The 26,859-nt window shown below is 41.1% G+C and overlaps 2 protein-coding genes across 2 annotated transcripts in view; one reads left to right on the top strand and one right to left on the bottom strand.

Moving 5' to 3' along the window:
* PIP4K2A (phosphatidylinositol-5-phosphate 4-kinase type 2 alpha) overlaps nucleotides 1-26,859 on the bottom strand; it is a 182,072-nt gene that overhangs the window by 130,878 nt on the left and 24,335 nt on the right. The gene's annotated exons all lie outside the window — the stretch shown is intronic.
* Nucleotides 4,870-5,334, top strand: LOC128058127 (40S ribosomal protein S12-like). The gene has a single exon (XM_052650479.1). It carries the CDS (start codon nucleotides 4,936-4,938, stop codon nucleotides 5,332-5,334), a length of 399 nt encoding a protein of 132 aa, XP_052506439.1. The 5' UTR covers nucleotides 4,870-4,935.

Genomic DNA, 26,859 nt, shown 5'->3' on the forward strand with positions numbered 1-26,859 from the left:
GACGATGTCCCCTGTCCTTACCTGGGGAAGCCAGCCCCTCTCTGATTCCCAGCCCAGCCCGGGAAGCAGAACACGTGAACTCCATCAGGGTCAGAAACAGGACTCAGTCTGAACCAGTGCCAGTCAGGCCCAAGACTTTTATTCAAACTTGTATTAAGGTGAGAGACACTTTCCTGCTGGATTCAATGATGAACAATGTAGAGCTGGAGTGATTCAAGCTATCTTGCCACCACGAGGGTGAAGATAAAGCAAATGCCAAGCGAATGACATTGAGACAAAAACGAAATGGCAGGGAATGGTAAACCCCAGGAGCCTTGAGGCCGAATGACACCTGGATTTTGTACATGTGGGTCAGTAAGCTCCCTTCTTGATCAAGCCAACTTGAGCTATTAAAACCAATTTGAGTCCTAAATGATTTACCAATTGGATTTTAAACTCCCTGAGCCCAAATAAGTGTCCTTTGATTACCAACAATATCGAGAATGGTGTTCGATGCTTAATGTACACATTAGGATCATGTTTTATTTTGCTTTGTTTCTGTCCCAGCATGTAATACTGCGATGGGTGCATCAAACATCTGTTTGTTACTTTTCAGAACACAGGCTTCCAAATGGAATGAGACACTCTCCTAAGTATCATTCCCATCACAGCGTGCTGGTGGAGACAATGCTGATGGTAACGCTGGGCTTCCTGTCCTCTGCCCATCCCTCTGGACATCCAGGAAGAACAGGTGAGAATAACCGAAAATCACTTTAGGGCGATGAGTGATTTTTTTAGGAACAAAGCAGCAGTCTTCCACCTACATCTCCAAATTTCAACGGACTAATATTTGCCTTTTCAAGGAAGGTTTTTAATTTTCTTTTTTATTTTTGTGTGGCTATAACAATTCCTCCAAGAGCAATTTCAGATTTCTCTCTTCACCTGAAGGATCCCAAAAAGATGTCTTTTTTATTATTATTATTATTATTATTATTATTGCCCACTCCACTTTCAGGATCTTAGTTCCCCGAGCAAGGATTGAACTCACATCCTTGGCAGTGAGAGCATGGACTCCTAACCACTGGACCACCAGGAAACTCCCTCAAAAGATTGACTTTGATCTCCACACTCCAAAGCAAAGAAAAAGGCCCATCACATCACTGACAAGACTATTTTTACAGAAACAAAACCAAAAAAGGCTAAAAACTAAAACTAATTTAGAGTCTACAGTGCTAAACATTGTGTCCTTCTTCCTTCCTTTTTTTGTTGTGGAAGGAACACCTAACATGAGATCTACACAATTTTTAAGTGTACAATACAGTATCGTTAATTTACAGGCACAGTGGTGTAAAACAGATCTCTAGAACTAAATCATCCTGTTCTTTGTTCTTTACGTAAATGTGTTCTAACAGAATATACCCACCAAGGAAAAGAAGACTTGAATTTTGGAAATGTGTTCTTTACCGCATTATGACTCTTTGAAAGGTATATAGCATAGCTGGCCTGTCAACCTGCAGAGCTAAAGGCATAGGCATGAGATAGTCTCCTATGTTTTTATTTTTCTTTTTGGTCTGTGTCCAGTCTTAATCGCAGCATACAGGATCTTCAGACTCTCTAGTTACGGCCCTTAGGCCCAGCAATTTTGGCCTAAATGTGGGCTTAGTTGTTCCAGAGCATGTAGAATCTTAGTTCCCTGACCAGGGATCAAACCTGCATCCTCTGCATGGCAAGGAGGACTCTTAACCCCTGGACCACCAGGGAAGCCCCACTATGACTTTTTAAATGACTGCAATCATGCTAACTTTCAGAACCAGTACTTTTTCTTTTCTTTGATGGATATAAGCTGATGTGTATGCTAAGTCGCTTCAGTCGTGTCTGAATCTTTGCAACCCTATGGACCATAGCCTGCCAGGCTCCTCTGTCCATGGGATTCTCCAGGCAAGAATCCTGGAGTGAATTGCCATGCCCTCCTCTAGGGAATCTTCCCGACCCAGGGATTGGAACCCACATTTCTTGCGTCTCCTCCATTGGCGGGTGGGATTCTTTACCACTAGTGCCACCTGGGAAGTCCCATAAGCTGGTACTACTGGGAAATCATTTTCAAATGGACTTACAAAAGGGATCAACCTATTTTGGGGGTTACAAACCATGCTGAGGTCAGTACTACAGAAATATGTGGCACCAAAAGTACAAACAGAAAAAGAAACATGTGATTGTTTTCTAAGCAACCGTCTATGAGTGAAATGCAAAAATATCGATACTTGACTCACCCTAGAGGGAAACTGTTTTCTGTCAACGTTTGTTGATCTTTTCAGAATTAAGACTTTCAAAGGTTTGCTCTAAGTTGAACACATGGCAACAAAATGTCATGCCACAATATAAATCATTTTTAGAAAAATATTGCCAATTAGAAAATGCAACAACTTCTGAAAAATGACTCCAATTGTTGAATGTGACATAAAGTGCAAGGAAAGATTTTCTTTTTTCCCCAGAAGGAATTGCAACAAAATACCATCATTAACACTTGAAGTCCATGCTCTGGTGGAGAAATCAGCCATCATACATTCACATTTTGCATACAAATAGAAATCTGAGAACTTTCTAAAATTTATGTTGAATGGAAGAAAAACAAGGATAGTTGGTTCAAACCACAGAAAGGTCAAAATACAGTGAGACAGATAAAATAACTCAAATTCAAGAACCACAATTAGAAGAAATTCCATACCTATCTGTTCAAAAAAAATAAAATGAGAAGCTTCTTTCAGTAGATTTTTACTAACTCTCCTCTATCTCATCAACCCACAAGGGTTATAGAGTTGCTATGTAGCAAAAGATCTCAAAGGAATGCAAATGAGAATGTCTTCCTTTTTAATTAACTTTAAGCCGCTATCCTAAACCCAGTAATATCTTAGGCATTTTACATATATTATCTCATAATGTCTGCGGAACAATTCCATTAGATATGAATTTTTATCTCCATTTGAAAGAAGAGGAAATCCAGTTCAGAAAAGATAAATAACTCACCCCAAATCATAAAGTCGTATTTAATCCTGCAACAAAACCCATAGCTCTTCGGGTCCCTTTGATAAGGGCTCCAGAAGGCCCCAGAGCAGCTCCCCAGGCTCCCAGGAAGCTGCCTGGGGCAGCTCAGCACTGCGGAATGTGCTCCAACCAGAATCTCAGAGATCTGGAGAGGGCCAGATCACCAGCCCTCAGGCCTCTGCTCCCAAGAAGGCTGGGCTGGGTGAGTCCTGGCTCCTTCTCATTCTAATAGTTGAATTCAGTTTGAGAGATCTAGCTTCAACCAGGTATCCATGATTTCTTTTTCTTTTCTTAAGCATATGTCACCCAATATTGCATGCGTGCTAAGTCGCTTCAGTCATGTCCTACTCTTTGTGACTCCATGGACTGTAGCCGGCTAGGCTCCTCTGTCCATGGGATTCTCCAGGCAAGAATACTGGATTGGGCTGCCATGCCCTTCTCCAGGGGATCTTCCTGACCCTGGGATCAAACCCATGTCTCCTGCGGCTCCTGCATTGCAATCGGATTCTTTACTGCTAAGCCACTGGGGAAGCCCATAACCCAATATACTCACATTTAATACATGTCACTCTATACTTTTTAGCCACAAAATGATTCAATTATGGACAGAACTGGACAGAAAACCACGATGGACAGATCTATTGGGGATCTTTCTAGAAGCTGCTTTCATGTGACAGGCTGTGGTAGAGCTGGTGATCTCATGCAGCTGAATCGTCCCATGTCTTCTGCAGCTCACCCTTCCAGCCCACACACTTAGCACCCACAGCACAGCTCAGCTCCTCCCAGCCGCAGAGTGCACGTGCTGCGTCCTTATCACACCTCACAAGCTTTGCTGTTTCCGTGACTGTCTGCCCTGCAAGACATGAGCTCCTTGGCGGCACGAACACGGTTTCACTTGTCCCTACATCCAATCCTTGCTACAATGCTGGGCACATAATCAGTGGTCAATGAACGTTCACCTGAATATTCCATTTTCTTTTTTAAGGCAGACAGGAAGGCAGATGAGAGAAAAGAATCTGGGTGATCTATATGCTTTATGACTCACAGGATCCCATTCAACCCACACCAAATACAGGCCAGCCTCATTTTGTACAAAAGACCTATTCCTGAAAGTAAGGAGATTTATACCTTGAACTCATCTTGCTAATGATTTCCAAGAATTTTAATCTTAATTTCAGACAGCATTTCCTTACATTTTTCATTAATAATCTGGACATCCTCCAATCTCCTGACAACAATAAATATTTAAATATACTTGACAGCCTCTCTATAATTCAAGAAAATCTGCAGGATTTTTTTAAAACAAAAAACATGCCATGGAATCTGGATACCAACGTCAGTTAATCTACACTGTTAGCGACTTGAGTGTTTTATACAACTTACACCCTTTGTTAAAAAAAGAAAAAAGCTTCCCTGGTGGCTCAGAGGGTAAAGCATCTGCCTGCAATGTAGGAGATCCGGGTTTGATCCTTGGGTTGGGAAGATCCCATGGTGAAGGAAATGGCAACCCACCCCAGCATTCCTGCCTGGAGAAACTCATGGATGGAGCAGCCTGGTAGGCTACAGTCCACAGAACTGCAAAGAGTCAGGCACGACTGGGCAACTTCACAGACCCTTTGTTTATGTCTCCAGTTACAAGCCACAACATGACAAAATCATTTGGCATGTGCAAGCACCTAAAACGAATCAGATGGACTTTTCCCATGAAAGATACCTAGTTTTTCTCCAAACTCATCTTGTTTTTAATTTCGATTTGTGTATATTAGGCTATACCTATCTGTATGGATGCTCTTAATACACGAGAACAAAGACAAGCAATGTCACCTGTTCTGCTCTTTCCCTGCCGCCGCGGAGCCGCACGGAGGTGGAGGCTCGGGTGCATTCAAGATTCAGCTCCACCCGTAACCCACCGCCATGGCCAGGGAAGGCATTGCTGCTGGAGGTGTAATGGACGTTAATACTGCTCTGCAAGAGGTGCTGAAGACCGCCCTCATCCATGAAGGCTTAGCGCGTGGAATTCGTGAAGCTGCGAAAGCTTTAGACAAGTGCCAAGCCCATCTATGTGTGCTTGCATCCAGCTATGATGAGCCTATGTATGTCAAGTTGGTGGAGGCCCTTTGTGTTGAGCATCAAATCAACCTGATTAAGGCTGAGGACAACAAGAAACTAGAGGAATGGGTAAGCCTCTGTAAAATTGACAGAGAGGGAAAACCCCGTAACGTGGTTGGTTGCAGTTGTGTGGTGGTTAAGGACTACAGGAAAGAATCTCAGGCCAAGGATGTCATCGAGGAGTACTTCAAATGCAAGAAATGATAAAATAAAAAACTGAGTTCTTGTTTTCCAAAAAAAATTTGTCACCTGTTCTGAAGTGGGCTATGGAACCCCACTATCAAGAATGCCTTCTCCTCCCCAGACACGCCCCATCCCAGAGGTAGAACCAGTCAAGAAGCCTTCGGAAGAGACCATTTTAATCCAAGTTTCAATTGGAAGGCAAGAGGGAGCAACTGTAACAGTGATGTGCCCTAACACTGGAAGAGCAGGGCTGATGATACAAAGGAGGAAACAGAGAAGCAGTGTGCCAGGACAGTAAAGGGCTCCTTTGCAGAAAGGGAAAAATCCCACCAACAGGGTGAGAAGATCACAGCTGGACACGAGCTCATGGCTCACAGAATGCCGTCAGACACTCAAATCCCACCAACAGCGTGAGGAGATCACAGCTGGACACAAGCTCAAGGCTCACAGAATTCCGTCAGACACTCAGCCCTCTCTCTCCGCAGCTGCCCCCTTGCTGGTCTACAAGCAGCCAGCCCGCTGCCCTTTGTATTCTAGAACACTTTCCTTTGCACCTCATTATACTCATCTACATCAGTGGCCTAAATTGATGTGTGCTTTTTAAAAAAATTTTTTAATTAAAAAAATAAGTTTAATTCTTTTACCTTTTTACTTCATATTGGAGTACAATTAATGAACACTTGTGACAGTTTCAGGTGTGCAGCAAAGTGATTCAGTTATACATATACATGTATCTATTCTTTTTCAAATTCCTTCCCATTTCAGTTCAGTTGCTCAGTTGTGTCCAACTCTTTGAGACCCCATGGACTGCAGCACGCCAGGCTTCCCTGTCCATCACCAACTCCCGGAGCTTACTCAAACTCATGTCCATCAAGTAGGTGATGCCATCCAACTATCTCATCCTCTGGCGTCCCCTTCTCCTCCTGCCTTCAGTCTTCCCCAGCATCAGGATCTTTTCAAATGAGTCAGTTCTTCACATCAGGTGGACAAAGTATTGGAATTTCAGCTTCCCGTTTAGGTTGCTACATAATGTTGAGCAGAGTTGCCTGTGCTACACAGTAGGTCCTTGTTGGTTATCCATGTTAAATACAGCAGTGTGTATGTGTCCATCCCAAACTCAATAACTATCCCTCCCTTCACCCTCCTTTAATTTAAACCTTAAAGTTAAATTAAACCATAAGCTTTTAAATTAAACCGTAAGTTCCTTGAGGGCAAAGAACTTTTAGTGCTTTTTAGTGCTATTTTTCCCCTTCCTCAATATCTGGTAATAGGCAGTATGTACACAACAAGCGCGGTCTGAGTGAATCAGTCAATAAACAAGTATGTATATATACATAGGTATTTCTGAGCAGATACTTGAAGCAGAATCTAGAGTGAGGACCAGAGAGAAGAGGCTGAAATGGCAGAACTAGTCACAAGAGGAAAAGCACAGAGGAACACCGGGGAAGAGGAGGAAAGGGGATAGGATGTGGAAACTCTCCTGTGCAGTTCAGCCAGAGGCCAGAATGGAGCTCATGGTGTATGAGAATAAAAATTCCTAATAGCTGGGCTCCCCAGTGGCTCAGTGGCGAAGAGCCCATCTGCCAGTGCAGGAGACACAGGTTTGATCCCTGGTCCAGGAGGACTGCACATGCCGCTGAGCCCCTAAGCCTGTGCACCACAACTGCTGAGCCCTGCGCTCGAGAACCTGGGAGCAGCAACTTCTGAGCCCACGTGCCCTGGAACCTGTACTCTGCTACTAGAGAAGCCACGGCAATGAGAAGCCCGAGCACCACGACTAGAGAGGAGCCTCCATTTGCTAAAGGTCTCACATCAAAGAAGACCCAGCAGTGCCAAAAAATACATAAATGAAACTATTTTTAAAAAAATTCTTTCATAGAAACAACAGCATGTGACTCTGAAAAGTTGGGCACGAGGCATGACAGCAAGAAAACCCCAGTAAGTAACCATGTATTATACCGGAGGGAGCAGAGATGAAAATCAATCTAGTCCAGGCACCAGATCAATACTGGGTCAGTATCAGGTCTGCACTACTTCTTATCTCCTCTTTCACACTTTCATTTTTATACACAGATGAAATTGTTTGACCTGGTTTTTCTATCAGATGCATTGTTCCATCAGTTCTATCTCCTCTCTTCCCACACTCCAAACCCTTCCTTTTTCCACTTCTCTAAATATAACCCAGAGAACCAGGAGCCTTTTGTAAGATCAGAAGGGTTCTTTCTGATTTGGGTTCAACATCTCAGTGAGATTGTGCCGAAGGCTGAGGATTTCTGAAATGCTATACCACAAGGTTTCCAAAAGGCAACCTCAACTTGATACTTGTGAGCATGCCAGGAAATGCAGTTGAAAACATTTTGCATGTAATTAAGGATTCTGACCTCCAGTGTTCAGCTTTGCCCTTTAATATGCAAGGCACATCATTGTTTATCCAGGGGAAAAATAAACTCCTGAGCTAGATTAAAAGCTTATTTGACAAGATGTGAAGTCAAGTGATGTATAAGGAATCTTTGGTTGATCTGATGACCACTTGAATGGCTTAGAAATGCATAGCACCCCCACAAGAAATGCAGAAATAATAGTAAGACAGTAGGGGCTTCCCTGGTGGCTCAGACTGTAAAGAATTTGCCTGCACTGTGGGAGACCCAGGTTTGATTCCTGGATTGGGAAGATCTCCTAGAGAAGGGAATGGCAACTCACTCCAGTATTCTTGCCTGGAGAATTCCATGGACAGAGGAGCCTGGCAGGATGCAGTCCATGGGGCTGCAAAGAGCACCGACACAGTGAGCGACTAACACAACACATATCTGCACTCGGGCCGGGAGGTGGGGGAGGTTTAATGGCTAAAAGCCAGTGGCGGGGACGTCTGATGACAGTGATTCAAATCTGACCATCTGACGATGCTAGGAATCTGCACGCTTGGACATGGGTGGGATGCACATATGGAGGAAGGTACGGCACTAGTAGTCAGCCGACATGCGGTTCTCCAACATCCAGAATACGTTGTTCAGGATGAGAAGAGGAGGGGAGGAGTTGGTAAACTCCAATATTCTGGGATCGGCCTATAATTAGGATACATTTTCCATTAGTCCTACCAAATGTCCAGGATCACTGGTAGATTAACCATCCCAGATTTGGGTCAGTAGTAAATTGAGAGGATCCTGGCACTTTTAGTTGGATGTAAGTCCTTGGCTTTCCAGTGAACGAGCTGTGTGATCTACAAGGATATATTTTGGAGCCAGTTTCTGCAAAGAGGTCTGTTTGTTGTGACTGTAACACAATAGTAGGTGTTTAATATATATTTGCTTAGTAAATAAAAGAATTACTTAACTGAAATAATATATATAAAAAACTAGCACACATTTGGTGCTTAATAAATGTTTACTACTTTGACCTTCCTCTTCTCTAACTTTGAACTCTGTTTATTTTCCATGTGGGTGAATTTCTGTTTGGCGTTTTCTTAATCTATCAAATGAACAAAGTCATTTTATTTTAACTATAAAAGTAATACATGTTCATTGTAGAAATTGAACATATTATTTCATCAAAGGTTGGAGGTTATCTCAGAATGCTAAAAAAAAATACAAAGAGAAGATAAAAAATTCCATCATCCCAGGAATGTCATTATGTTTTGACATATAGTCCTCCAGACTTTTTTTCCAGACAATGCTCTCTCTATATATATATTTATTATAAAAATGGAAATAATACTATATATTATTTTGCAATATTTTTTACTAATTTTCCATATAAATAGTTACATCATTAGTATTAAGACGACTTGATTGTATAGTCATATCATAATTTAGCCAGTCTTACTGTGCATTTATAATCTGCATAGTTGGCCATTATAAACAAAGCTGCTTAATAAATATCACTGGACATGATGTTTTTTGAAAGATGTTTCTAATTAGCTAAATAATGATAAATTCCTAGGAGTGGAATTACTGGGTCAGAGATATGCATATTCGTGTGTATGTATACATTATATAAGTCTTTCACCTTCTGTTTTTGGTTTGGTGTCTATGTGTTTTTAAACAAAAATTATACAATTTTGAAAATTTTCCTTTTTAGTTTTTAGTACTAATAATATCATAGACCTAACACAAGACAAAATAGCTTTATGATATACACAAATTACTATCCCAGGGCCACAGATTATTTTAATTTGTAAAGAAATGTATTTCTGCATTTCTTTGAAAGGTAGCACATTTCATTAAAGGTTTTGGGTTTATATTGGCTCAGAGATATAAAGAACCTGCCTGTCAATGTAGGAGATAAGGTTTCGATCCCTGGGTCAGGAAAATACCCTGGAGAAGGAAATGGCAACCCACTCCAGTATTCTTGCCTGGGAAATTCCATCAGCCGAGCCTGGTAGGCTACAGTCACAGGGTCATAAAGACTCGGACACAACTTAGCAAATAAGCAACAACACACATGTCTACTTTTACTTAAACAACTGACTACGTATCTGTCTTATCAGAAAAGAAAAGACAAACTTCACTTTTTCCCTGTAACCTTCTGGCCCCTCCCAAACCTCACAGCCAATGTTGACAGCTTGGTTGGAAGATATAACAAAGTAAAGCAAAGCAGAGAAGAAAAAAAAAAAAAAACAGAACTTTTTTTTAAAGCAATGCAGAGAAATACTTTGTGTTTTTAAAATGCAGACTCTTATTACATACACTTTGCTGACACTTCCATTCCCTAAAATACATCACAGAGTTCACCCTACTGGGCTAACTCAATTTTAATAGCTGCCTAATATCCCAAAGTATGAATGTACTATGATTTATTTGGCCATTCCACTACTGAAGGTTATTCATTTTTTGTTTCCAATATTTTGACACAAAATACAGTGATGCCAAAATGTATTTGATTTATAAAACCTTCCTACCCAGTGCTTTTATTTCTAGGGGAGGGATGATCAGGACTGGGAGTGTGCCTTTGATCAATATGCACTTTTAATGTTGATAGATATCTCTAGATCATTTTCCAGAAAGAGTATAAACATGTAACATTCTCTTATAATGTTTGAGACAGGTTTCTAATAAACCTGACCGTGTGAAGATTGACTAATCATTTATATCCTGAGGAAGAAAACTAAATTCCCACTGACCACATTGTAATCATTCTCCCCAAATCCTAATGATATCATTTGTGCTATTTTTAATACTTTGCTTCCCATTAATACTTGTATCTAATTATTCATACTACTTCAGGAACACAGAAAATAATACAAAATTTTCTACCATTGATTTCAAAATGAATATCTGAAAAATGTGGAGTGCTATAAAGACTTTCAAATACATTGATTAACTTACTGATTATCAACCAGTTTTTTATGCTGGCTATCTAAAGTACAGACGGGGAAAAAACTACGTATATACCAAAGTCATAAAGGAAACCAGGACCTTTCAAAGCCTCTTTCCCCAATTTACCTAAGGGTAGCTTTTTTATGCAGCAGGGAAGCACTCACTGAGTAATTCTCTTTTGAAATTCTGTCAGTCCAAAAAGATATAATCAAATACTTAGAGAGAGACAAGGAGCAGCTCTAAAATCCTACTCAGAAGGCAACTCCAAACCCAAAGGCCAACACAGCCTTCTGCCAACATCTTGCAGCTGGTTTATCATCAACCGCTTGCTTCAGCCACCATAGAGCCCCAGCTGTGGTTCTTCTTAAGGACCTAAGTGCTTACTGCACTGTTTCCAGGCACTTACTTTTCTACAGGCCCTGACATGAAGTTTAAGCCCCAGATGAAACAGAACTTCTTAAGTGGTCGCTTGCACTTCTTTGCTCCCGAGATACACGTTTTCCCATTAACTTTCAAAAAGGTTTTAAAAGTTCTATACTGATGGGTGGGTGATATGCCAGTACGGCATCAGAATAACCAGCGTTCACCTCTCTACAAGAAAGTTCATCATTGGCTGATGCCATTCTATGGGCCGTATGTAAAAGGGGCTGGAGTGGGTTGCCATTCCCTTCTCCAGGGATCTTCCCTGACCCAGGGATCCCACATTGCAGGTGGACTCTTTACTGCCTGAGCCACCAAGAAAGCTTTTGTAAAAAACAGCAGGTGGATACAATTCACTACTTGCTTTAAGAAAACTTATTTTTTAAAAAAAAAAAGTATAAGACTTTGACTTAGAGAAGGAATTTATGGTTGAGGGGAAGGGTTAGGATGGGGGGAAGGGATAGGTAGGGAGTTCGGGATGGACATGTACACAGTCCTATATTTAAAATGGATAACCAACAAGGATCTACTGAATAGCACAGGGAACCCTGCTCAATGTTAAGTGGCAGCCTGGATGGGAGGGGAGTTTGGGGAGAACACATACATGTATATGTATGGTTGAGTCCCTTTGCTGTTCACCGGAAACTATCACAACATCATTAATTGGCTATATTCTGATATAAAATAAAAAGTGGAAAAAAAAATTAAACATCACCTACAATTAAAAAACAAAGACTTTGACAATATTAATAATTATACTGAATAAAATGAGAAGACAAAATACTAATATTTCTAACCCTCAGACTGTAACTTCGTATGAATAAAAAAATAATAACGTGTGATTAGTACAGAAATGCTTTATCAGATTCAGAATAATATTTTCCACATCATGTAAAACACCTTATTTTATCAAGTAAGAATGTGGGTACTAATGGTTTCATACAATGCTTGAAAGAGCAAGATCTTCATCAAGTAGCAAGGAAAATAAAATAACCATAGAGTTCAATTTCATTCCATTAAATGGCCTTAAATTAAATTTCCCATACAGGAAAAAGAAAATTTTGATGTGTGTATTCAAATACAGCATACTACTCTTGAAATACTGTGTGATTATTTCACAGAAAATGAAATTACAATTATGGTAGCAAATACCTTAAGATCTCACTATAAGCTCTTTGGCTTTGAATGTGCTGGCTTTCATCCAAAAGTTTTAAGTGAGAAAGTCACATTGATGTGGCTTTAATCATTCTTCAACAAACAAAGGATCATTTGTAAAACTAATGGTCATAAAAACAATTAACACCTAACAAAGGAATGAACTCTCATGTTACATGTGTTTCGCTGACACACATTTTCACACCAAAACATTAATATGGGTGGGTTATATGATTAAAACTCTCTTCTAAAAGCGAATCTTTTACTTTGTATTTCTTAATTAGAAAATATATGTGTCTTTCAGACACTTCTCACCTGTACAAAGAACACGGGAAAGAAAACTTTGAACCCCAGTTTTAAAACCCCTCTGAACTATTTTAAAAGTAGGTCATGCTTTCATGATTGATATGACTCTTAGCCATGGAAAATCCTCAAGTTGTCAGTGGACTTACATTAGTAATATTTTTAAATTGTTCTTTTAAAATCTCTGCATTAAAACTTTTCAAAATTCTCTAAAAGTTTCTCAGTAGGTGTTTTTCATCAGCAACTATCACTAATTAAAAGACAATAGGTTGATTTCAATGAAAATTAGTCTTTCCTGGCTAATTAGCAAAAAAAAAAGCTTTCCTTCTGCCAGAGGAACTAGATGTTTCTGGATTGCATTCATTATGGTAGAAAGTGAAAGCCTTTTGTTGTTTTACAAGTTAGGTAGCTCCCAATTCAGAATACATTTTCTCTAAAATTTAATGTCACAAACAGATGTCGGTATTCTAAACTAGTCCACAAAATTCTATGCAAATGAAATTCATCTATAAATGAAATACTGTTATATCAGTTTCAGGGCAGAAAAATATCAGAAAATAATTTCCTTTGCAATATCCATTTTATCATCAACACTCGACATTAAACAAAAACAAAACACTAATGGAAATTATGTAAGAAATTTTTACTCCTCTTGGTGTTTGAAGCAAAAATATAGTTTGGGCTGTTTTTATAAAACAAACAAATGAGATAATTTAATAGCAAAAATTTAATAGCATACTTTGGGGATGTATCTTCAAGTCTAGCTTCTGTTAACTCTATTATCTGTTCTATATATTTCATTTTTTAGTGAAGAATTCCTGGTTTCAATACCCACTCTTTTCTTGCTAGTTGATAATACACTACTGTTATATAGAAAATTATCAGTTTACATTTATTTAGGAAAAACATGTTTAACTGGAGAGAAAGATGATTTAAACACTTCTAGGGAGATGACACCACCCTTATGGCAGAAAGTGAAGAGGAACTAAAAAGCCTCTTGATGAAAGCGAAAGAGGAGAGTGAAAAAGTTGGCTTAAAGCTCAACATTCAGAAAATGAAGATCATGGCATCCGGTCCCATCACTTCATGGGCAATAGATGGGGAACAGTGGAAACAGTGGAAACAGTGTCAGACTTTATTTTTGGGGGCTCCAAAATCACTGCAGATGGTGACTGTAGCCATGAAATTAAAAGACGCTTATTCATTGGAAGAAAAGTTATGACCAACCTAGATAGTATATTCAAAAGCAGAGACATTACTTTGCCGACTAAGGTCCATCTAGTCAAGGCTATGGTTTTTCCAGTAGTCATGTATGGATGTGAGAGTTGGACTATGAAGAAGGCTGAGCGCCGAAGAATTGATGTTTTTGAACTGTGGTGTTGGAGAAGACTCTTGAGACTTGGACTGCAAGGAGATCCAACCAATCCATTCTGAAGGAGATCAACCCTGGGATTTCTTTGGAAGGAATGATGCTAAAGCTGAAACTCCAGTACTTTGGCCACCTCATGCGAAGAGTTGACTCATTGGAAAAGACTCTGATGCTGGGAGGGATTGGGGGCAGGAGGAGAAGGGGACAACAGAGGATGAGATGGCTGGATGGCATCACGGACTCGATGGACGTGAGTCTGAGTGAACTCCGGGTGATGGTGACGGACAGGGAGGCCTGGCGTGCTGCGATTCATGGGGTCGCAAAGAGTCGGACACAACTGAGCGACTGAACTGAACTGAACTGAGGGAGCTTTCAGGGCTCAGTGGTAAAGAACCTGCCAGCCAGTGCAGGAGATGTAAGAGACATGGGCTCCATCCTCGGGTCAGGAAGATCTCCTGGAGGAGGGCATGGCAACTTACTCCAGTATTCTTGCCTGGAGAATCCCATGGACAGAGGCGCCTGGCAGGCTACAGTCCATGGGGTCACAAAGAGTTGGACACGAGTGAGGCAACTTAGCATGCACACATGTACTCATGGAGCTTTCAAGAGCTCTGAAGATAGAGGACTCTGCTTAAGTCTCACTTTAGTTCAAAATATATTGTTCTGAAATTCTCTGATGGTTATCAAAAGTGTTAACAAATGTTTTTCAGCTATAATTAGGGGAGATCTTTTTGGTACACAGAGAGAAGGAATAAAAAGGAAAAGAGGAGAGGTTGAAGACCAAAATAAAAGATGGAAGGGAAGGTATATTTGCATAAATGATAAAAAAAAGAAACCTTTATAAAGTGGAAATTGTTATGAAAGGAGGAGAAAGGACAACTCTGGCTGGATAATCCATGTCCACCAAGTTAGAACAAGGTTAGTGGTGGAAAGAGGCAAAGCTCCTGCTGGAAAGGAGGTCATAGCTCAGAGAATAGCAACGGTATGGATGGTTTTCAACTTGAGAAGTTCTAGGTGTAGCTACCAGGGCAGAGCAAGACTGGAAGATCCTAGCCCAAATGCCCTACAAATCACTTGATCCCCCAGGGTGGAAACTTCAAATGAACTTAGACATGACCTCCTTCAGGAAGTTTTCCTCACGCTCCCCATCAAGGGTGGTTTGGGTTCCTTCCCTATGTCACAAATGATGTTCATACACATCATCACTATGTTTATGTGGATGATCCTTCAACTAAACAGATTTTTTTAAGGGCAGAAACTGGGTTCCATTCCTTTGTTTTCACAGAAAGTCATGCTGGAAAAAGCAATCAGCGTTCATGAATTAACTAAAATGACCCACAAAAGTCAAAAGCAGACCTGGAAGGAGAACCAGGTGTCCCAGTTCTGGCCTTGGGGTCTCAGTTCAAGTCGAGGGCATACTAAACACAAAAGTAGCATGCAATACACGCAAAGAAATTTTAAAAGGAATACAAATCATTCTAACAGCACAGAAACATACCAAACACAATCCCAAAACAACCACAACTGCCTTTTCTGTTCCTGTAGCGTCTCACACCAGACCCTTAAGAAAAGCGGGGCGGGGGGGGGGGGAGGGGGATCCCGCTATTCACCCAATTGTGAACTATCATGTAACAGGGAGGCAGAAGGCACTGTTCCCAAGCCAGCCAGTAATAAACCAGACCCTTACGCAGGATGATTGACAGCCTTTGTAATTCTATCCCAAGGAGAACAATAACAGACACTATTTTTATTCATACCAGTATTTAATCCTTTTTCCTCAGTAATATACTGGATGGCACTAATTTCTATGGGTTAATTATACATTCCCTATAACAGAATAGGGTTTTCTTTAGCTTTGTTTTATTGAATTCACAGAGCCATCCCAGAGGAATAGTACAGCCAAATGAAAAGTCATCTCACCAACTAAAAGACCAGCTTATCAGAAATGTGCTGTGCAAGCAAGCCTTCTCTACTCCACCCTCTTGGTTCAACACAGAATCTTTACGTCTGCTTCTTCCTGTGTCTAACGTGGTGTCATGTCTCCTTCGTGCATGCTGACAGCCAAACATGTAACCACAGGGACGTAAACTTTCACTTTCCCTAACATCTTCAGGCAACTGAGATACTGTCTTGCTCATGGTGGGTATTTACAAAATGTTAACTAGCCTTAACATCAGTATCAACACTAGTCTCCCTAGTAATCCCTTTCATCTCATATCGCTTTCTTTTGGTGAACTATCCCTTTAAAAGTAGTTTCTGGGACTTTGCTGGCAGTCAAGTGCTTTCACAGACTCTGTGATTTCACCGCAAGGGGTGCAGGCTCTATCCCTGGTTGGGGAACTGAGATCCAGGATGCCACATCCAGGTGCAGCCAAAAAAGATAATTAATTAATTAAAAGCAGTTTCCATGTCTCTCACACACCTCTACTCCTAAGAATCACGCTACGGCAAAGAGAGACAGACAGGCAGGTAGACAGACTTGGAAGCAAAAGAAGGGGAGGTTAGTTGCTTTTGCTACTCAAACTCTGTTCCTCCAACACTCAGCTATGCATTCCACGGGTCCTTACTGTGCATCTGCTTGTGCCAGTCACTAAGCTGGTGCAGCTCTTACTCTCAGCCTCAGCTGACAATGGACGGATGGGAATATTTTCTGAAAATGTAATTTTATAATTATAGATTCCTTGTAGAAGGACAAAATTTTATTGGGACAACCAACCAGCTTTGTTTTATTAAGACGTTTTGTTATATGCTTTACTTGGGCTGTTCAAAGATAGCCAAGGTTGAAACCATTAATCAAAGAGAACTTATTTAATTGCCTCAAGAGAACACAGCTCAGGATGGTCATCACTGGTAGGAGATGTCTCTCTGGTCCTTCATTCTTACAATTTACACTGTATTGTTCACACCATGTTGATTAATACACTGGTTATTGGGAACATTAGCACTAATACAAGAGTGGAGAAAGTGACAGGCAGATGGACTTCTTGTATAAGAGCCACAATGACAATGAAGAATTTACCCGACACCTCTGCTTTAACTCTTAGAAGAAAAACGTTAAAGAAGGAAGGCCAATCAACAAGCCATCGTAAGTAACAAGCAGGAGGGTTCCCTTAAATGGGCACTGTAGTACATTTCTTATGACACGAGAACTGCAGTTTCATAGACGGGCTGTCACGTCCATCCTACATACTATCCAGAGAAGAGAGAGAAGGCCAGCAGTGTTAGAGTCTTGGTCATCATCCTTGAATGCTCTTTCTTTATTTCAAGACTTGGAAGAAGGAAACTGATTTCCATTTTGGTAAAATAGCACAGTTTATTTTACATGATCTTTTACTTAAATATGCTGAGAACGCTGGTCAGTATTCCCAACTACCATTCACAAGCAGATGGGCAGACTGTGGCCCCTCACGCCACCACTCCATCCCCACGCTCTGTGACACGCTCATGTGCAGCTGGGCCCCTTCTCTTCTTCATGCCTTGCCTCTCTCCTCCTGAGGTTCCGTGTACAGCACTTTCCCAATGTCTTGTTTCACTGACAGTATCGGCTCAAAGACTACGGTCCAGACAAAGTGTGCTTTCATTTCACCGAAGTTTCTTCCACTTGATAAAATTTTTCACTAAGTGGCAGTCAATACCAAATAAAGGGACTTCCCTGGTGGTCCAGTGGTTAAGAATCTACCTGCCAATGCAGGGGACATGGGTTCGATCCCTGGTCTGGGAAGACTCCACAAGCCACAGGGCAACTGAGCCCATGCACCACGATTACTGAAGCCTGTGTGCCCCAGAGCCCACGCTCTGTAACAAGAGAAACCAGGGCACCGAGAAGCCTGCACACCGCAACTGGAGAGGAGCCCACACTCCCCGCAACTAGAGAAATAAAGACGCAGTACAGACAAAAAAAAAGCAAATAAAGGTTAAGTTCACATCTAAATTAATCAAAACATATCCCCCTCTTTCAGAAACTAGTACCAACAGAATTTTCCACTAACAAGCGTTGTTCTCAACAGGCGATGTGATGGCTCCTAGATGTCAAGGACCAGTCAGTCTGAATCAGAATCTACAGGTCAACCATCAGACTGATCACCTCTCAGCCATCTGGCTCACTTTCTCAACTGAAAGGCACTGAATGCACACACTGCCAGATCAAGAGAGGTATTCTAGAAACACCAGAATGTGGCAGGAAAAAGAGAGTGAGTCTCCATCTGACGCATCATTTCACTTTGAAAGAGACTTCCCAATGTCCAGGACAAAGAGGAGACCTTAGCCAGAGGGCTCAAAAATGGGCTGATAAGGGGCACATTGTGTCTGGACAGTTGCCCACAGTCCAGCTATTCACAGTCCCTTCTTGCTGAAAAATCACAGAGCAAGAAGGAAAGGACTCATCGGTTCAGTGAAAACGGCCTGAGCACCTACTATATTGCAGGGCACTGTCCTACCTAGGTCCTGGGGGTATACGGTGAACAGAAGAGAAAAATCTCTTGCCTTCATGGAGCTTCTCAGTTGAAAAGACAGATAATAAAATTTAAAAATTAAAAAAGAGAATGTCAGATGGTACTAAGTGATGGGGAAGAGGGTAGAGGGGATGAGGGTTATGCTTTTGTATAAGGAACTCAGACATGATGGGCCTCTTCGGTAACTCTTTCAGGGAGACTGCAAGTAACTGAGGGATCAAGCAATTCAGGACTGTCAATACTGTGTGTATGCATGCACACGTATATGTATATTATAAGGACATTAACCAGAGTTCAGAATTATATCTGGCAGAGGGTTAGTCTGATACAAGTCACACTGCCAATATCAGAAACAGAAAAAGAAAAGTACCTTATTTTATTATGAATCACTCACATTTCTCTTTGACATTCTAGTTAGGGCATTCTGTTCATTTTCAAAACTAATTATGTGTCGACAGTTTCTATAATCTGTGAATTCCACATCAAGATAGTAAAGGAGATGATGATTGTGTTTTGCAAAATAGGTGTGGGAGCCACCTGGATTGCACGTTCCTGCCGTGGTGGGTGTGCTCACTCACCAGGTGGTCACTGGTGAGTCACAAGTGAGTCCACGCCAGGCCTGCCTTTCCTGACTTTCCTGGTGGAAAGTCAGACTGAAACTTAACCAGGCAAGCAAATAATTAACTAATGACCAGTTGTAAAGTTTTAGTTATAAAGGAAACAAACAAGGGGTTTACAGAGAACAGGGCTGGGGGGATGTTGATTCAGATATGGGGGCGGGGAAGGATTCCCTGAGGAACCCCAAGGAGGGAGGACAGAATGTCCAAAGGGGCTGTAGGTGGTGTTTTGCACGTGAGTGCTTCTCACCCTGGACTTGCCATAGTTCACGTGTTCAGTCCTCAGGGCTGCTGCATGGGATGAACTGCACAGAACAGTAAGACAGAACTGGGTCTGAGATGCTAAATGCTAAAGATGAGGAACAGATTCATGGGGCTTCAGTACACTGTTCTCTCTACTTTGGAAAAGTCTTAAAGTTTCTGTTAATAGAAAGTTTTTTTAAAAAATACCCTCAAAATCACCTCTATTTGCCAGTTGACTACAAATTATTTACTTAATTTAACTCATATGTAACAGGGAATAACAGATCCTAAAACCATCAGAAAAAAATTTTAATGAAGCGAGAATATAACTTTCAATCAGTCACTAAGGTGTCAAAGTGGCCTTCTCATGGGAGTCTAAATAAGAGCAGTGATATGGAGATTTATTAAAAGGAGGCCAAGTGTGTTCCATCATACAATCAAATATGATGGGCCACTAAGGACTGTTGAAAGAATCTAAAAACACTAAAACATGCCCTGCCACTCTAGTTCTTTAAAATGAAAAGCTGACCAGTAATTATGTTAAAATAGATTTTACAGGGCTAGAACATCAGTTCAGACTCCTCTAGGTTTTTCATTCCTTTTAAACCGGTAGTAATAAATGATACCAAAAAATTATATTTGACTTTAATTGCTTGACTTTCATTTTTAAAATATCTTCGTTTTGTCACAAGTGCCTGAAAAACATCAGGTACATCCTTCTTAGCTCTGCCAACCCCCTTTTCGACAATATAGAAGAACTTAAACACCAGATATGGAACCTCAGCAAAGAAGCTGTGTGGGCTCCACTTTCCCAGGGCACTCCCATCAGTTTATTCATGGACATACTCTGGTGTGCATGTATCTTCATGTGGTCCCCCCAGATAAATCCAAATGGAAGATGGGGCACACAGTGGCTATTTCCAAACCTTTCTGCATTAATTTCACTCTCTTTGTTTATGGAAAATAGTCTATTCATCCACCATAGAATATTATGCAGCAATTAAAAAGAATGTGCTTCATATGTATTGCTCTGAAAGGGGTAACCATTAAAAACAAAAGTCTTGGCAGTACTAGCTGTAAGTTGAAAATAAATGAATAAAATTCTCTAAAATCTGTGTAACCTTGGTGTAGGCAATCATTTCTTAGATACAACACCAAAGGCAGAAGCAACAACAACAAAAAACAGGTAAGTCAGACTAACATCAAAATTGAAAACATTAACGTTGCAAACAATGCTATCAAGAAAAGGAAAGAAAATCCACTAAATTCAAGACAAGATTGCAAAGTACACCTCTGATAAGGGAGTTATTTAGAAGAATCGTTACAACTTAGTAATAAAAAGACAACCTGGTTGAAAGATGGGCAAAATGTCTGAAAAGAGATTTCTAAAAAAAAAAAAGATATAAAGATGGCCAATAATCTTATTAAAAGATGCTCAACATCATTAGCCATTAGGGAAGTATGAATCAAAATCACAATGATATCACTGCATACCCACTGGGATGGCTGTAATCTAAAATACGGTATTAAGTGTTGGGAAAGAGGTAGTGAAATTAGAAACCTCATATGTTGGCGGCAAGAATGCAAAATGATACAACTGCCTTGGAAAACATTTTGGCAATTCCTCATAAATTTAGACAGTTACCATCATGACCCAAAAATTCCACTCCTAGATTAATACCTGAAAACAGAAACATATGTTCACACATCAATTTGTATATGAATGTTCATAGCAGTGTTACTCATAATAGCCCCAAAGTGGAAACAATCCAAATACCATCAATTGATGAATGGATAAATAAAATGTGATGTATCTACACAAAGTTACATTATTTGACCAGAAGAAGGAACAGGCTACAACAAAGATGAAGCTTGAAAACATTATGCTAAATAAAAGACGCTTACTCCTTGGAAGAAAAGTTATGACCAACCTAGATAGCATACTCAAGGGCAGAGACATTACTTTGCCAACTAAGGTCCGTCTAGTCAAGGCTATGATTTTTCCTGTGGTCACGTATGGATGTGAGAGTTGGACTGTGAAGAAGGCTGAGCGCCGAAGAATTGATGCTTTTGAAGAGTGGTGTTGGAGAAGACTCTTGAGAGTCCCTTGGACTGCAAGGAGATTCAACCAGTCCATTCTAAAGGAGATCAGCCCTGGGATTTCTTTGGAAGGAATGATACTAAAGCTGAAGCTCCAGTACTTTGGCTACCTGATGTGAAGAGTTGACTCATTGGAAAAGACACTGATTCTGGGAGGGACTGGGGGCAGGAGGAGAAGGGGACGACTGAGGATGAGATGGCTGGATGGCATCACTGACTCGATGAACGTGAGTCTGAGTGAACTCCGGGAGATGGTGATGGACAGGGAGGCCTGGTGTGCTGCGATTCATGGGGTCGCAAAGAGTCAGACACGACTGAGCGACTGAACTGAACTGAACTGAAATGAAAGAAGCCAGTCACAAAAGGCTATATAAATGTATAGACAGAAAGGAGATTCCTGGTTGCCTAGGCCTGGGGAAGAAGACTAAGCACCGAAGAATAGATGTTTTTGAATTGTAGTGCTAGAGAAGACTCTTGATAGTCCCTTGGACTGCAAAGTCATCAAAGCAGTCAATCCTAAAGGAAATCCACCCTGAATATTCATTGGAAGGACTGTTGCTGAAGCTGAAGCTCCAATAATTTGGCCACCTGATGTGAAGAGCCAACTCACTGGAAAAGACCCTGATGCTGGGAAAGACTGAGGAGAGGAGGAGAGGGGACAACAGAGGATGAGATGGTTAGATAGCATCACTGACTCAGTGGACATGAACCTGAGCAAACTCTGGGAGATAGTGCTGGGCAGCGGAACCTGGCCATGGTGTTGCAAAGAGTCGGACATGACTTAGTGACTGAACAACAAGGGCTGGGGATAGGGGTGGGGAGGGTGATGAGGTTGTGCTTCTTTTAGAGGAGATAAAAAGTTCTAAAATTAGATTGTGATAATGATTACAGAATCCTGTGAATATACTAACAGACACTGAATTGTATACTTTAAATGGTATTTAGGTTGTACATTTGTATGGTATGGGAATTACAACTCAGTATAGCTGTTTAAGAAAAAATTCTCTAACTGGCAAATCTAGAAAAGAAAATGAAGATATTATAGTAAATCCTTTGAATTATGTGAATTTTTCATAATCTATTTAAACAAGCTGCTGTGGTCATTAAAAGTCATGTTTTTGAAGTACTTTAATGGTAGTATAATATTACAGAAATGGAGCAGAGTACAAAACAACAGATAATTTTATAAAATAAGAATATATTGTAAAAAAAAAAAAAGCTGGAATAGGGATTTTCTCTCTAGATGGCAGAATGGTGAGTAATTTAATTTTCACGCTTTAGGATTTTCTATCCTTTTTCTAATTTTTTTCCAACAAGTATACATTATTTTTACAGCCATAAAAACAGTTATTTACTTTTTCAGACGAACCCACATGTACCAGGAACTCAAGCATGCAATTGCAGTTAACTGCAGAGCCTTTATTAGCATCTTATATTAGAGAATATCTTTTTCCTTTCATCTTTCATAGCAAAAAGCCTACATATATGCCCCGACTTTTTCCATGGGCTAATACTGCATAACAAAGCACTCCAAAGCACAGTGGCCTAAAAGCACCAGTTTCCTCAGCTCATAGTTCAAGAAGGGCTCTTCTCAGCACCCTAAGGTGACCCCACTCTGACTTCTGGGTCTTGGTGATGGCTCTCAGCTAGAGGGTCTTCCTTCACCATGTCCCTCTTCATCACAAGAGAAGTCCAGCCACGACCTCTTTTCCTGGTAGCTGACAGTCAAGAGGGCGAAAATGGGCTGCAGGCACCTGGCATCACAAAGCCGGTATTCCACTGGTGACAGCAAGTCAGAAGGGCCAGATTCAGACCCTGGCTTGCAAGGAGAGCAGCAGCGATGCAAGAAGGGGAAAGACTCGGGGACCCGCCTGCAGGCAGCCTGGAGACACGCCCAGAGGAAACCCATTTCCAAAAGTGTCAGCCCTCGACTGCTGAGCAAGAAACACAACAGACAAACTTCGTGTTTGGTGAAAGGCTGCTATTTGGTTCCTGTTTTCTCCTGTTCTTATAAGAGATGCACTCTGCTGAAAAAATGTTGGCCCCTTCCTCTGATAAAAATCACAGTGCTTGCTGAAACTTAACTATTCCAAAAAAATCACAGGAAAAAAAAGAGGAAAAAGCTCTACTTTCTGACCTTAATAATATTTGGCTAGAATGGGGACATATAGTATTCTAGGCTGGTTAGGTCATACGGTCTCTGTTTTGACTAGTTAACTCGGCCTAATTCTAACACAACAGCAGTTATAGGGAGTACACAAACAAAACGAGTGTACCTGTGTTCCAGTAAAACCCATCTATGGACAACTGGAGTTTGAATGTCATACCATTTTCACCTATCATGAAATATTCTTTTAATTTTTTTTTTTAAAACCATTCTTAGGTTTTATGTAGAAACCATGCTTGGCTCAAGGGCCATACAAAACAGGAATGGGGCCAGATTTTGGCCCACAGGCTATACTTTGCCAATCCCTGGGCTAGAGTTAATTCAAAAGATGTAATAAAAATGCCCAAAGAGGAAATACTCTGCTGAGTGCCTCACACACACAGCCACATGGGTTTCCTGTGTAGAAAATTCAACCTGCAGCTACCAAATTTCTCACTGCCCTCAGACAGCTCTACTGAAGTGCCACTTTACCTTCTGTTCAACTTTTCTGATTACTTCAATTTTGTTTTGTTACTGACAACAGAAACTGCTGTTTGTTTCCTCTGCCAGCCTTCCAAACTCAAGTAAGCCCACATACTAGAAAATGCCAGCTACCGAAGAATTAGAAAACTACATATTCTGGTCATTTTATTCCTAGTGTAGTGTTTTATTCAATTGGAAAAAAAAATGTTGATGATCACATTAACACTATCCAGGAACCTTAAAAAAAGTGCAGGCAACAAGACACTTCTCAGTTTAGCTAAAAACATACAAAAGGAACAGACAACACTGTTGGTGGTGGTGGTGGCGGCTGCATCAAGCTGATAAGGACAGAGAGAAAGACAGCCTCTAAGAGACTAAGGGTATCTGCTCTGATGTTAAGCCTAATTTGCAAACTCCTCATATTTGAATTTGGCTCTGAGTCTTTATTCAGGGAGTGACGACTCTAAAGTGACGACTCTAACTGGATGTTCGCTGGGGTCAACGGACCACATTAACCCTTGTTCGGAACACTTGGTCCTCTCACCAGGCATCTGAAGAGGCACAGATGGTCCAATAATCTTTAAATATGCATGATCTGCCTCTGAAAACACTGGCATCACCCCTGCCCCAGGAAACACACAGCATCTCATCATCTCCCCTGTTACCTGTGGTTCTTTTTTCACACAAGACTGATCTTTTGGATCCTTCAGCTTTTTTTTTTTTTTTTGGCCTAGCAAAGGCCATCTCTGATATCAAGGTGGGCGGGGAGGAGGGGAAGCTTATTTTACATGATAGTACAGTACAAATAAAAATAAGGAGACTTAATATTGGAACAAGTCAGTAACCTTATCCTATTCAGTCCCCAGCCTCTCACCGGCGAGCTAAGAGATGACAGGTTACTGTCTATGCCCTGGACTTTCCAAAGTGATGCTAATACCACCACAGCCAAGGCTTTCCTTTAGGATCTTAACGCAAGTCATGTTTCACACTTGTACTTCATTACCTAGAGTGTGCTGTCCCATGTTAAGTCACTGAAGAGACAGACTTCACACAGGGGACATATTGACACTGAGTTTTTCAAACACAGAGGCGGGACCAGTGCCTGGGGCCTGAGTCAGAGCTGGGTTTGCTCCTGACTCACCCCAACAGGGTCCACTCAGCCAACTGCTCTCTGGGCTGTTTTCTCAACCATCAGACATGAATGATGACCCATGCCCTGACCTTTCAGGGCTGTGTAAAGGTCAAACCAGTGACAAAGGTACAGCTGCTTTGTAAATGTTAAAACAGAAGTTATTTTCTTTTATCATAAACCTTCTTCCTCAAGTATCAACAAGTGAAGTTTTGTTCATTTCTGCAGGGGCTGGGAAAGAAGTCAGTTGAGCCTAGGTTTTTGTTTTGGTTTGCAAGCACAGCTTTGTCTTTCCAGACTGGAGTACTTTTTGACTTTAATTTCTTCTCCTGTCTTTTAGTCGTTCCTCTCAACCCTTTCCAGTTCTCTGTAGCTCTCTACCAAACAGTGCACACGCATACACACGTAAGTGTGCTTATGGGTCAAAGCATAAGATCTTCAAGTATTTATAACTGTCCTAGAACCACCCCGTATATCCTGGGTGTCATCAGCTACAACAGGCAGCACATCAGCCAAACACGCGCTAGAAACAGTATGAATAATCCTGAACTACAAGTGTGGAGCCCAGTAACGTGCTCTGTATAATGCAGACTCGTTCTTTGTGGTGGTTCTAAACGCACTACTTTACAATTTTCTGTACACGCATGCGGTAGCGGACTGGCTTGCCCACTCCTTCAGTTTCAGATCTAGGGCAGATCATCTTCTGCTTCATCTTGCCTATTAGTCTGCTGTTTTCCTATCTGTAAATGCTTGATCTCAAAACATACATTCAGGAAACCTCAAAGAGAGCACAGACCGGGTCTTCTTTTATTAAAAACCAGCATCAACATATGCGGTCTTAACAAGTCAACACTACGTATCCTTTGTCCCTCCCCTTGTTCCATCTCTCACGGCCAGACCCTTCACATCTTTTGCCAGAGAAAGTTGTTGAAAACTTTTTTTTTCCCTTTTAAATTAAACTCTATGTCCCATTTTCCCTCCCCCCACACCCCCACCCCTGTCTCCTGGCATATACTGATGTACTTTCTGACTATGAATTTGACTACTCTAGGTACCTCATATAAGTGGAATCAAAGACTATTTTAAAAACTTTTAAAGTCTCTCTCTCTGGCCTACGCCCCTGCCCCAGCTTACATCCAGTGTGTTTATGATTATTCTTTGAACGATACTTGCTTATGTCATTATACTCTTTTGTATGCATATGCTTACAATAATATATATTATAATCATATATATGTTTATATATATCTACCAGCTCTCCTTATCCCTTTAAAAGTATTTCCTACTGCAAAAGGAAACTATATTAGTGAAACACCATTTACAGCTATCAGAAAACCGGAAGCTCCTTCCTAATATATACTACCAGCTCAAGCTCCCTGTTATCAACAAGCTCCCTGGTCCACGGACACCAGAGCCACCTGGGGCATCATCCTTGGAAGCAGAGACACCTGCTGAAAACCGTTATGATGTCTCAGGCGGATGGCAGAGGGACCACTGGTAAAGTACCCTCAAGTTCTTGGAAAATGTCTGGGAAAAAGCCCAGTCTATTACTGCTGTTTCCTAGCATTTCACCGCCCGGCCAAATCATTTCAAGTTGTGCTCTGGTGGGTCCTTCGAGCATTTCTTACACCCGTCTTGCTCGCAGCTGTTTCTTTTTAGCCCAGCATGTACAGCTGCTTGACTGCTCGTATTGTCGGCTGTTTCGGCAAGTGTCCAGCCTAGTAAAACACTGGGTTAGCATGGATTACTTTCATGCTTGTATGACAGACGCCAAGAAAAAAGCCCTCATTACTGGTGACAATCCTGTCATTTCATGTC

Source organism: Budorcas taxicolor, chromosome 13, assembly GCF_023091745.1.
Source record: "Budorcas taxicolor isolate Tak-1 chromosome 13, Takin1.1, whole genome shotgun sequence".
Lineage (NCBI taxonomy): Eukaryota > Metazoa > Chordata > Mammalia > Artiodactyla > Bovidae > Budorcas > Budorcas taxicolor.